The sequence below is a fragment of the Ruditapes philippinarum genome, unplaced genomic scaffold (assembly GCF_026571515.1).
Source record: "Ruditapes philippinarum isolate M1 unplaced genomic scaffold, ASM2657151v2 ctg4502_1_1_1_1, whole genome shotgun sequence".
NCBI classification, from domain to species: Eukaryota; Metazoa; Mollusca; class Bivalvia; order Venerida; family Veneridae; genus Ruditapes; species Ruditapes philippinarum.
Window position 1 is genome coordinate 87,188 of NW_026861015.1, and position 14,488 is coordinate 101,675.

General features: G+C 31.8%; 1 protein-coding gene across 1 annotated transcript in view; it reads right to left on the reverse strand.

Annotated features, from left to right (window-relative positions):
- Positions 1 to 10,913, reverse strand: part of LOC132714221 (uncharacterized) — a 28,351-nt gene extending 17,438 nt beyond the window's left edge. Inside the window, exons 1-6 of the mRNA XM_060697026.1 lie at positions 9,823 to 10,913; positions 8,290 to 8,435; positions 7,230 to 7,294; positions 3,104 to 3,124; positions 2,590 to 2,607; positions 2,270 to 2,293 (exon numbers count right to left, since the gene is read on the reverse strand). Coding sequence (XP_060553009.1) covers positions 2,270 to 2,293; positions 2,590 to 2,607; positions 3,104 to 3,124; positions 7,230 to 7,294; positions 8,290 to 8,435; positions 9,823 to 10,723 — 1,175 coding nt within the window. The 5' untranslated portion in view covers positions 10,724 to 10,913. The remainder of the gene's footprint in view (positions 1 to 2,269; positions 2,294 to 2,589; positions 2,608 to 3,103; positions 3,125 to 7,229; positions 7,295 to 8,289; positions 8,436 to 9,822) is intronic.
- Between the last annotated feature and the right edge of the window lie 3,575 nt (positions 10,914 to 14,488).

A 14,488-nucleotide genomic window follows, 5' to 3' on the forward strand; every position in this document is an offset into this window, starting at 1 on the left:
TGATTTAGAAAGAGATTTAATAAAATGCAGAAACTTTAAATGCATTTTTTTAAATATAAGCTATGTAAATTAAGGTACACCGGAAGCAGTAAGGAATACAAAACTATAAAAGAAAAATCAATGTTGATATAAATATGTTTCTTCTTTTGAAAAAAAGTTATTGTTGTTAACATAAATTCCAAGTTCAAGTGGGAAAAATTCTGGAAATAGTCACACTAGAGTTATTGACCTTTTCACACAACATGTGTATAATGATAAGAAATATATATTTGAAGTCTGAAGTAGATACCTTAAAAAGTAAAGAAGTTTTACAATATTTCTAAAGAAAGTTTCTTAGTTCAAAGTATGATAAATCTGAAAATATTGCTTCAAGAGTTATAAACCTTATATTTGAAGTATGAAATTGATCCCTTAAGTAATAAAGAAGTGATATGGGATTTTTTATCCTGGATGTTGGACTTTGAGATCGGGAAGATGATAACTTTTCCCAAATCAGAATGGACCATAACTTTGGAATAACAAATATTCAAAAGAATATAGAGATAAAAGACCGAAGCATCATTTCCAAGTACTTCATATGGAAAAGCATCTATCTCACTAGCCTTGTTATTCTTGCCCTGCTTAATAACAATCCAGACTTCTTAAATATCAATTCCCCTTTTAAATTCTAGTCATTTATTTTGTCCGGGAAGTGTATCATCTAGTTATAGATTTATGAGAAACAACTCCAACTCTTCTTATTATAGTCCAAATTAGACAGGAAATTTTTCAACCTCATCCAAAGGTGTCGCCCATGTTTAGAAATAATATACACGTTGCCGTAAAGAGTTACCAGACAACTAGATGGACGTAAGTTTTAAGAAGAATTCCTTACCAACGTCCAACGCCTGAGGAAAGTTTTACATGAAGCACACACGAATGCATATTTGGTACGAATCTGGACTTTTAGTGAAAAGTCATGTTTATTGCTAGTTATGTACATAACCAATACATTCGTCATATATATTTTGTGAAATAACTCATGCGTATGTGTCAATAAACTACACTTCAACAGTGTAATCCCTGAAAATGCATGTTTGTACAAAACAGGATAAATATAACAAAGTTAAGAGGAATTGTTATTCTAGTGAAGTACTCTCGCTTTTATACTTATCTGTTTATATGTAAAGTTCCATTGGCAACTTCTATATGTGAACAAGGGAAATTCAGATCATGTTAAGTTTTGACCTCTAAGGGTTACCCTGGCCTTAGTAGTTTGGGCCTAGGTAATACTTAGGACACGTCGTCTTATGATGCTGGACAATTTGTCACGTTATTTTAAAATCCAATCATAGATAACACAGATAGGGACCGATATGCAATAAATAGATAAAGTACTTTTTTTTAATTCGATAACTACTGATGACGAACATAAAAAGTCGGTTAACAAGCTATGCGCATATGCCAAGAGAGATTAAAAAATAATTATAAAAAACAAATACTTATGTAATTACCTACCAAGTTTAATTATTTACATTTAATTCTGTTTTAAGCTCTTAAAAAGGATGTCTCGTATATCTTATAGCTTAATTATGTTATTTCCCAACAGCATCCGGTAACAGTAGCGTTTATTACTTACGTATTAATCTGACTAATCTCAGGTGAATTACAATTGTAATCATTTAAAGAAAACAAAGAGATTAATTGTTAGATTTCATATCTTTAACATCAGAGAAAATTTAGTGGAGACATTTTAAGCATCATTTTATGTATGTTTACTCACTCCTTATTGCATAAACTTTCTTGCTCTTCTTGAAAACCAGTAGAGGTCATATTGCGATTTTCCAGCTTTTCTGGTGCAGGAAGACTTAAATAGCTTTTTCCGTGCTTAATTTAAGGCACAAACACTCACCTAAGAAGAACCACCCTGGCCTGTTTAGAACACAGAGCGCAATGGGCTCAGTGCTTTTAACTCAACGATATTAACCACCCGGAAACCCTATTCTATTCTAAAAACAACGTGCATGGCCATGTTTGATGATGAAAACATTAATAATGTTGCAAAAATGCATATGCAATTTCATTCATTGTTGTTTCGATCTTATTCATCTAACACTAAAAATAATTCATTACCATCAAAATATACAGAACATATTTATAGAAGAATGCATAATTCTACAAGCAATTAAGGAAACTTATTTTAAACTTTACTTTTAACATCAAATTAAGTATCAAATAAAGAAAAAAGTCACCCACCAGCAAAACTCCCATTAAAATATAAAATACATACATTCCATAGTCTTTCTTTTTTTGTCTGAAAAAAAAATCAGACGTCTCTTCTTATAAACAAAAAAAAACCAATGCCTTCTTTAACCCATCAATATTGTACTAAACTTACATTCTTTACATGTAAAACCATAAAACTCATAATAATATTAAAGGATGATCAGTATATCTAAGATCTAACTTATCTGCTTTATCTATTCCTTGTAAGCAAAGGTATCGAAATCAAAAGCAATAAATATGTATATAAAATCATCAGACAATACTTTGTTCTTATTTTGCGCATAATTGTATCAGTGTCTTAAAATTAGTATCTGAAATACTTACATTTCCTTTGGACGGAGTCTGAAAGAAACACATTATATGAAACATTATTCGTCATTTTTATAAAAAGCAATGTTAAACTATCTGTAAGTGAGCGAAAAAAGAAAAGTAAACAAGTATACAGTTAATTAAATTCTCGTATATATAAAGCATATACAGTCGTGGCTTTCTTTCGAGTAAGAATATTTTTAATCAATGAAAAGATATTTTTATCTGCATTTATGTTCTTTTTTTAAATATTCGTACATATAAATTAAAACAAGGTAACGCGCCTACCTTCGCATATCTTATTAAATTATACTCTGTTTCTTAACAACTACATGTTTTAAGTGATCAAAATATATTCATTTAGATATAACATGGACTAGGAGAATGTTTTTTTCTTTATAGTATTAAATTTTGAAAAAAATATTTAAGCACTTTCTCAGTAAAGTCATACATCTGATAAACAATTTGATACAATTCTATTGTTTAACACATATTTGTATCAATCTGAAGAAATTTCAACTATACTTACTCATTCTTCATTTTATAAAGTCTGAAACAAAATATATATAATAATCATTATTTAACATATGGTGAACAAAAAGTTTGCTTCTATAACTTTCAGAACTATTAATAAAACTGTTCAGTGACTATGACGGCTTCAGATGGCTCATCTGATCTTTACTGCTAGGAAATGTCAAGGTTATTTTATTCAAAACTAAGGTTTTGCTTCACATTTGGTTGGGTCCATTTTGTTCGAATTTATAAATAATTTCATTCTTATTGCCAAAATTGTATTAAAAATGAGAAGTACCTTAAAAATTGTCCGTGACCCAATGTCACGTGAAAATGACATGGGTTACATATACTATACAGATGTACGCTGATTTAGTTATCGCCCGTTCATTTCGTTACGCATTTTGTAACTCGTTTGTAATCATCGACGACTCGTAATTTTGCAAACAATTTTGACATTCACTTGAGTCCACTTTATAAAAATGTCCATTATGTTTACTCTTCTTTTAATTAATTCATTTTGAAACAAAAAAAATGCATCATACAGTAAACAAACATATTCTAGGTCTATTAAAAATTGTTCTGTGTTTTATGATTATTATATTGTTCAAAAATGATATCATGAAGTACTATTTTGTTTCATATTCGCGTTGGCCCATTTTGTCAAAAGGGAAACATTTCATGAAACTGTAGAACAAATAAATTTAGCAATACTACACGGTTAATATTTATGCCCTGATCCATCTATTTTCACACACAAGACGACTCAAATGTGTTTTCCTAAGTAAGTCCATGTATAATCAATGTGTGAGACTAACAAAGGATTGGAGCACCAAACTAAATACCGCATTCCGGTATATACCAGACTAGCAGCTGGAATGATAAAATGCTTAAATTATGCCCTTTTACATAACGGAATGCACTTTAAAATGTCTAATTCATCTTTTCACACCGATTTATGTATGATTATGAATACAAAAAGTAATAATCGGCGAAAGAAACGATATTTCTTTATTTAGAAGAATCTTAAGTCCACTGTACAACACACAAACACACACACGCATTCGCTCGCACACACGTACACTTGTATTGACCTAAAAAACGGCATAAGACTTTTAACACTTAATTGAGGACACTTCTTTCTAAATGCTTTTCTTGCAAAATAACTGCCCTCAAGTCATAAATATATTGTTTATACGATACTTATATCTTTTAGTCAAAGATACTGTTGTCACAAAAAAGTTTGGAAAAGGACACTATTGAACACCCACTTCAACTGGCATGTCTTCTGTGGAACGTGAACTGAGGACGCAGCACACACACTGGCTTTTGAGGACAGACTGGCAAATACATCAATTAAGGACATTCTTATGTGGACATTGTGAACCATCTCGCAAGCTTTGAGGACATTATAGTACCATGATTTCAAAATAGAAATCGTCTCATGCTGAAGAAAAGTATTTCGGAAAAAGGGATATTGATACTTTACGATTAGGTATATAAGATTAATGAGCTAGGCATATGATACAAACAAACTACATCTAGTATTTTTCTCCACAACTGATTGATGGAAGGGTTATCTTATCGACCGGAAATTATTGCTTACATATTCAAAATTTCAAAAGTTAACTGTCTACCTCATAACACAGACCAAGTCACTTCTATAATGTACATATATAATGGTAAGATTAATAAGAAGAATAAGTATTTTGAATGTATTGATTTACTGTTAACAAGAGCATTTAAGAGGTTGTTTTCTCTTTAAATGAAAATATTATCTTACAAACTTGCACATTAATTTAGAGTTGTTTTCTTTTAGCATGTTATTTAAGTTTTGCCAATGTTGATTATATTTCAACCCAAACCCTTGGCCTTCCTTGTTTACTGTGTTGATTTTTACTTCAATACAAAAGTGATCAATGATTACATGTGTCGCCTCATGGTAGCCATAACTCATTTAACCTTATAAATTGTGACGTATGCACAAATTCTTGAGCATGCGATCAATCCTGTAAAGTTTCATTGAAATTGCATCAGTGGTATACGATGTGATGTCCGGACAAATTCTAAAAATTAGAATCATTAAAGGGTCATAACTCTGACAAAAATCGATCACAAATGTTGTGAAGACAAGTAGACATGTTATTCGTCATTCCTGTATTTTTTATAACAATGCACCGGTAGTTTCTTAGGAGTAGTCCAGACAAGCTTCCGTATAGAAAGAATACCTTTCTTGTTCAAGGGCCATGACTACTCCAAAATTTATTCAAGCAGAAAACCTTTGTATTATGCGCAAACACTTGAGCTACCAATATATACAGTAAAGAAACATTGAAATTGGATAAGCGGTATAAGAAAAGTAATCCGGGCAAAATTTATAAACACCCTTTTTATTAAAAGACCATAACACTGAACAAATCATTCAAACAAAACAAAACGTGTAATATGCGAAAATACTTGATCTAACAAACAATCCTGTCAAGTTTTATTGCAATTGCTTAGTGGTATAAGAGAAATAGTCCCGACAAACTTTAAAAAATGAGTAATCAAAGGACCATAACTCCGACAAAACGAATTGAACCATAAAAAACCGCTGCTATGCACAACTAGACTTAGTAACTATGAAAAAATCACTGAACCAGAAAATGCCGACGATATCCACAACTAGACTTGGTATTCATCCTTCCTGTAAAATTTGGATGAAATTGCACATGTAGTTTTTTAGAAGTAGTCCGAACAAGTTTTGTGGCGGACTGACAGACAGACAGAGAAGTGATCCCTATATGTCGCCACTACTCTGATACTCTATAGAGGCGACAAAAAGAAACAAATGCGCACTTTTTAACTTATGCAGCTTCTATTGATATATGTTTCTAGATAAAAATACATAAAGATTTAAGCTAGAAAATAATCAGGCAAAACAATACGAAATCGCAATACAAATTTTAATGTTAAATAAAAGTACATGATGCTTTGATATCACATCATCAAGTCATTTGATCATTACTTTAATTACTTAACACCAAAGTTTGGTTACAAACGTGACCTCATTAACAGCAATCTAAATTTGATCGAAATGTTTCATTTCAAAATACAAATGGTCATTGTACAATTTTATGCAAACATATAACAATCATGAGAGTAACTATCAAGAAAATGGACTTGAAGTAGGTAAATCTTGGAAAACTGTTATGTCAGTACTTTTATGAAATCACTAATAATGTCCAGCAATTATGAAAAAATAAAAATCATAGCTCTGCGAAGCACATTGAAAGTCCTCTCAAATAGTTCATCGTGTCCATTTAAAGTCGAGATGTATACGCCTAAAATTTTTGAAAGTTCCTAAAGATTTTGTAGTGTTTTGCATCAAAGCACGTAATAAGATTATGTTGTCCTAAAACACACCAAAATAGAAGTATATATCTTACACTTAATAACCTATTTTTAGAAACGACACAACATCCTGTATAATAAGAAAATCGCTGAAGGCAATGAATGCTTCACAAAATTTCACATTTATAAACATGTTTAATTCATATTAGTCAATAAGGTCTGCAATCTAAATATTTTTGTCCGCATCAGTGATCCCTAGCTTTACCTAAATTTAGAAAACAACGAATATTATCTATCTACATAATATGAAAGCATCCGTCAGTAGACAAAGAATGTATAAGACGAAGTGTTAAATCCCTTTTCCTCCAGTTATATGACCAACCAAGATATGTACCTACTTAATGAGAGAGACAACAGTTATGAAACAAAAGAATAGGTCACCGGTTACCGCTGGCTTGCAACCAATTGTCCCAAAACTCCATCGGAAGATAGAATGCCATCAAAGGTATGTTCATCCCAATACGAAATACATCAGTAAATAATATAGGCTATAGCTGACAAACGATGTTTCAAATATTGGTATTATATTTTCAGTTCATGTTTTATTTAAATCAGAACAAATGATAAACTTCCATTATATAAAAAAATAAACAGTGTCTGTCTGTAAAAGCCTTTATGGAAACGACTACAAGGTAATCTGTAGTAATTCAAAGGAACTCATTTGAACAATTGATTAATGTTGCACGAACAACGGGCAGCTATAGTTAAAATAACATTCACATGAATATATCAAGTAAAACAAGTAATACCTGCTTTCATAGTCCAGTTTTTGATTTTCTTTCTCTGTTTTCAGTTCTTTGATGAAATGCTCTTTCTAAAAAAATGTATAATGATTCTTTAGATAACATTGTTGATAACAACTGAAACGTGTGATGCCAAACTAAAAATGCAAGTTATAGAATGAATTAGGCAGATGTTAAACCACGTTGCCATCAAAGCAGTTTTGAAGAAAATATGTCAGATTGTTAAATAACTATTGTTGGTATAGGGATAGGTCTGCATTGGTGTTTTTTTTTTCAAATTTTTATGAAATAATGTTCTAATTTTGACTTCAAATTAATAGGCATACATATGTACATGGGGCATCCGTGGCCGAGTGATTGAGGTCGTTGGCTTCAAACGACTTGCCTCTCACCGCTGTAGGTTCAAATCCTGACAGGGACTTAAGATTCTTTCATGTGAGGAAGCTATCCAGCTAGCTTACGGAACATCGGTGGTTCTACTCAGGTGCCCGTTCGTGCCTGAAATAATGCACGGAATGACACCTGAGGTCTTCCTCCATCAGTAAAGCTGGAATGTCGCCAAATGACCTATACTGTGTCGGTGTGACGTAAAACCCAAAACAAACAAAACAAAAAAAACATATGTACTTTTTCAGACGTAGCATCGTTAATTTACATGTCTCATCCACGACTGTAAGACAGGCAAAGGAAAGATAAATTAGGTTTTTAAACATTGGCTTTTAAGATATTGGCCACCCTTCGAACAATTATACCGACAAATCGGTATTATTTTATTACATTAAAATAAAATAGCTTTTAATATTTTAAATACAATGACTTAATAAAATCTTGACTAAAGCTGAATATATTCAACCTGTTTGGCATGTTCTAACTCTTGTATAATAAACATATGTGTTTTGTTTTTAATACTTCATTTTAACACTTTTTTAACACTTTGCCAGATCCTTGTAGCCATTATCTACCAAGTATCCCTCACAACAGCACAACACAAAATCAAATAAAGTACAAACACGTGCATGCCCTATCCATTACTTTACAAAAATGACACTCAAATGATAGAACTTACCTTTTGTACACGTGACTGTAACTCAGTTACAGTTTTATTTAGACCTTCAACTATTGCATTCGTCCTACCAAGTGTATTCTTCGGTTCTTTGTTTTCATAGGGTATCATTTGGTGCTCTTTCTTGTTTTTCACCGACCCGACAGAAACTAATGACATAATTATCTAATTCAGTATTCATAAAGACCTGTGTATACGTGTTATGTCAAAAACACTAAAATTTTATGCAAAACTTTAATCAATAAATAAGAAACGCTTAGCTTAAAACTCGTTCTGGTTTAAATTGATGTTAATATAATTTAAAACAAAGGTGATTTCCATTTATTCTTAATCGGCAAGATTCGTACATACAGTACAACGGGGATTGACATTGTGTTACAAATTCTAAAGCATATTCGTTTTAAAAAAAATGTCCAAATTCCCCTTTTTTAAATAATGCTGATAAAACAAAACAGATTACGATTTTTAACCTACTTTTTATCAGTTATTTGAAACCTTAAACCTTAATAATATCTGTACAGACCCAATCAACCGGGTCTGCAGTGTTCATGTTATTTTGCTGATTATGATGCTTCCAAGGGATTACATTTCCAGATATTTATATATGATACAAGAAAAGCAGCAGTATAAGATATCACTACGGGATCAGTTTCAATCATATAAAACTTTAAACATTTGACGGTGATATCAATTAGAACTAATCTTACTGCCTATTTTCTTTCTTTTATAATTATTATATTTATGCAATTTGAATATATGTATCAAATTACCCATTAGTGTTTCATGTTGCATGAACGACAATTAGAACAAAGAAATGAAATAAAAAGATATCGGTGACATAAACGATCTTTATCTGTATAATATATTACCACAAATGTAGAGGTAATTGATTAAGTACGTGGGTAGTTGTGTAATGTAAATTATAAATCCCTTGTTATTACAATAAATAAATGAATCACAAACATAGACAGGTCCTGTTTTGTTTAAGATATAGGCTGTCGTAAAATTCCATATGGGGCGCCCATGGCCTAACGGTTAAGGTCGTTGACTTCAAACCGCTGTTGGTTCGAATCCCGATAGGGACTTTGGATTATTTTATGAGAGAAAACTATCCAGCTAGCTTACGGAACGTCAATGGTTCTACTCAGGTGCCCGTTCGTGCCTGCACTTACTCACGGAAAGGCACCTCAGGTCTTCCTGCACCAGTAAAGCTGAAACGTCGCGATATGGCGTATAAAGTGTCGGTGTAACTTAAAACCCAAACAGACAAACAAATTCCTATTGTAATACACTTATCTTATAATTTGAATAGGACGGTTAAAAGACATAAAATGATTTACTTATAAACACGTTTGCTGGGTCATATAATAGGATATTTTAAACATTTTGAAAGAAGCAAAGTATTTACCAATTTATACTTTTTGTAAAGTACAACTCGAGTAATTGGCAGAAAGGACAGAGGCAAAAAACAATTGTTTATATATGCATTGACGACCTTATGATTTAATTTGTTCGTTAAATACTTATTTTTCTTACTTTCTGTTATCTGATCTGACTCTTCAGTTAACCAACACCCTAACTCTCGGATATGTTCTTTCAATTCCGCGACATCTAAAGTTGGCTCGTATCTACCTGGTTTTTCCTTTCCTTTTTTTGAAAGTTCTATCATGTCCATTGTCATCTTTTCTATTGCTGTTTGTGTGTTTTTCATGAAAATATAAGCTTCACAGAATTGTTGACCTTGTTCTAAAGTGTTTAGTCTCCCTTTCCGATTTGTCAGATCTGTTTGCATATCAATGACTGCTTCCAACAAATCTTTGAATAATTTATCATTTTCGTTCTGTTTTCTAACTATTTCCGTTTTGATTTTATGATAAAGATTTTCAAAGAAGGTGACAATCTGATCTTTTTGTCGATCAAGATCCGTACAGGCTGTTTTGTTCATTTCATCGGACATTTGACTGTTTTGACAAATCTTGTCATACAATTTTTGTTGCTCTTCGTACTTATTATCTATCATTTTCGCAAATTCTTGTATTTCTACAGATGTATCAGATTTCTTCACTTCGTCCGGGATGTACCTGACACCATCACATGATCGATGGTCTATCGTCATGCAAACGTTACATCCGATCTTGTCACAGGTCTTACAAATATATTTTGTAACTTCATCCGCGTGAACTTGACACTTTGATGTACAGACATATTTCGATACAGTATGTTTTGGATCCAAAGGCATGCTGTTTTTATCTTGAAGAACATGGTGTCCAAATTGTTTATAACGCCTATGATGATTATAACACTGTCCGCATAAGTATTCAGAACAGTCAACACAGAACCCTTCTGCTGTTGTTTTTTGTTGAGCCTTTCCACAAGGTTCACAAAATATGTCTCGCAATTCATCAGAACTTGAAATAATAGATCTCGAACATGCCATTGTTCAAACGAAAAAACACACTATTTTTCGTATCGGTCTCACCGGTTTTATTTGAAAACTATACTTATGATTTAATAAAACCTGCTTGTTAACTATGTTACATTTGCTTACAAATATCAGATATACGATACATTATAACCATTCAGTTAAACACAATATCCGTATTGTTTCTAATAGTAATATATATTAATGCCGCTCTGTTAAATGTTTAAACTACGGTGATCTGGTTCATTCATAACAACGAAATAACATTTTTCTAAAAATACACACGTTTCAAAACCGATATTATTGATCAAATCTTAAATTGCTTAACTGCAACGTCAGGTTATATTCGGCACATGTAGTACAAATAAACATTCAATGGTATATTCATTAATATATGTCAAGTATTGAATTTCATATTTTGAATTATAATGCCTATTTGTTTATGATACACTCTTAAATAAAACTGCATTGGTCTATGAGAAGCTGACTTTGAGAATATAACATTATATAAACAGATTAATCCGAGATATTCCTGTGAACATAAAAACTTTGGTTTTATTAAAATTACGTTTTTATTCAACGGTTAATTTAAATTGTTGTTATCTTGTATATGTTCATTGCATCTCACAAAATGGCATTAACAGGCAAAACAAATCCTAATTTAGCGATTGTGTTTAAGGTCACTTGAGATGCTATGGTTAGTTGATGATTTTGTAGATACTGTGCCCTATTTTGTCCGCATAATTTCGCTAGTAACATGCGATAATTATCGCATCAAAAGGGCAAAATTGAGAATTAATTCTAAAAACAAGAATGGCAAAATATATTTTAAATTCAATGTTGTACAAAAAAGCCTAATGCTTTGTCATATGTCTGTCTTAAAATGCCCCTCAACATGAACCATGTTAATCCATTATTAATTGTACGATATATAAAATTAATTTATAATTGAAGATCATATACCAGAGTTGATGCATATATTTGAGAAAGGGAAAAAACTAAGAACTTAATAAATTTAGTATATTAGGTAAAACGCAGAGGAGTAAGTGTTGTTGCTGTTGTTGTTATGTATACATGTTATGTGGTATTTTTAGTTTCTTCTATTTGGCATTTTTATCTTGAGTGGTTCCAGTATTCCTACTTGAATACTGTATAATCACCCTTATGATATAATCACCCTTATGATATGTTGCCTGCTTTTTAAATTTGTCTTTTGACTTATTGTCTGAAATATGTAGGCTTTATAACCTTAGATCCCCTTTCATTCAAAATTTCATTTTATTTAGTTCCGCCAATTGTTTTCCCGTTTAGGGCACACGCAATCTTTTACTTGGGGACCATACGCCGCTCTTCGTGGAATGACTGTGTCACATTGAAGGTTCCATGAAAACCGCCGTATGAACACATCTGCGGATGTTCTAAATTCCAAATTTTACCATTTTCGTGTTTAAATATTGAATTCTGCTTAAGCCGGTGCTAGGGGGCACGGACGGTAATTGTTACTTTCCAGTACCGTCCATGAACAGGCTAAATAAAATCGAGCCTGCAACATTGTAAATTTTGCCGTGTTGGGCTTTCTTTAGGAACTATGTATTTCGATATTTTATAATTTCTTTTAAATATTTAAGGTCTCAGAACATTCAAATGAATAAAGCGAGATAAAAGATAATAAATTATAATAAAAATTATTAATATAATAAGGAATTAAAAGCTCGAAACATCTACACGAGGGGAGGCCATAATATTTGATTAAAATGTGTTTTGTTTTTTTTAATTGGTGTTGTCATGATAAAAGTTTTGTTTAATAGTTATAATGTTGTTGTAACAGCATTGCCTTTTAAATGTTTTGTTGTTTAATACCATTTTATAGACAAACGCTATTGAATATACATGTAACTAAAAAATTTAATATATTTAACTATAACAGTATATGAAACAAAAAGGGCCATCTGGACCCTTAATCGCCCAACTGCTATCCAATATAGCATAATTGTTCAATGTGAAAGGTTATGGGGTCACACTTGGCAATCCATTTTTGCCCTGCAAGAAAACCCGTTTAAACTTTGAAGAAGTCCAGCAGGCAATGACACAAATAGACATTGGTATAATCAAAAAATCATTAAAGATTTATATGTCATTTTCATATGTATAAAGTATGACTCAAGTACAGGTCATTCTTGGCCCATTGAGAATATCCACTAGGCTATGCTGCTTTTTAAGATACGGATATTGTAGTTTTAGACAAGGAGGCTTAAGTACAATGTATCTCCCCATATAAGTATATACACCAAGTGACTGCTCAGAATCTATATGTTCTTTAATAAACATATGTAAATGTGAAATCTTCTATGATATTAATGTTAAGCGGATGTTAGGCTTCTAAAAATGTGTGATTACTATTTTATTTGAGTCGAATTTTATATATGATCAATGACACAAAGGTAGATAATTCTGCAGTTGCTTTTATTCGCTGTTGAGTTGTCCCCCTTTAATCGTTTCTGTTTTGCAAAGTCTTATAATTCTATACCGAATGACTGTTCATGTCTGTTGTATTTTATGTCTGTGTAGAATATATGTGAACATGAGCTTAGGCTATGATAAATATAAAATATGAATATGCTGACTCTTGAATACTAAAAGTATATCAACTTTCATCAATTACTGAGAATTAAATATGAAATATATAAAATATAACACGAATGTGATATCAAAAATATGATATAGGGGAAACAAGCAGGATTATTTTTTCTCACTAACCAGATAGAAAAATCCGTAAATGTTATTAAAAATAGCGGTGTTTAAAATCTTATCTCACATGGGCTTATCTCACACTTAACGTACGTTCGCCTTCTAAAAACGTATTCCTACACATACGCGATTCACTCCTATTTTTAATAAAAATGAAACGTCAAAAGGTTAAAATGTATTAAAAATATGTGAGCTAATCTATTTAATTGTCCACGGAATCAAAAAAGATTGATATTAACTTTCACACTGCAATGAGTCCTACTCTACCTAGTTCCGCCCTTTTCAATATCAATCTGTTACTAAAAATAGCACACTTTAAAATATCGCAAAATTCGTCGTAACATCGGATATTATGACACTTTTCCTGAAGAACACCGATGTTTTCTGTTATGATAACGATGCTTCTTGATAACGAATCTCATTGTGATATATTTTAATTGTTTCGGCCAAAATAACCGAATAAGTAGAAAAATCTTTGCAAACGGTAAACGCGTTTTGGCAACCATTTAAGTATGGACTTAATTCCTTATAAACACTTATATTATGACATTTTCCGACTATAATATTGATGTGTTTTATCAGGATAACCTTGCTTTTTTATGAGGGATCTCATATGAATTTATTTTCATTGAATTTTTCACACATAAACTTGGTCAGTAGAATTTTTGCGTACGTAAGGCGCCTAAGCCCCGCCCCGCTTTTCAAAACAAGGGCGTAGCAGGTAGATCTAGTTTCACTGATATTTATTGTGTTCAGGTGAGAAAGAAAAATAATCAATCATTGGGTTATAAGAGGATAGGGAAATCCCAACCGTCGGGCAATCGGTTCAATCGGGAACTCGCCAAGGCTCGTTTCCGATAGAACCGATCACCCTCGGGTTGGGATTTCCCTATCCTCTATCTAACACAATGATAGATTCTATTAATCAAGGTTTAATGTTTTATGTAATATCTTCATATGTTATCACTAGTCTAGCAAGTCAATTTTTCAGGCAACATTAAGATAACCTAATTGGTGGTGATAATGTTATAT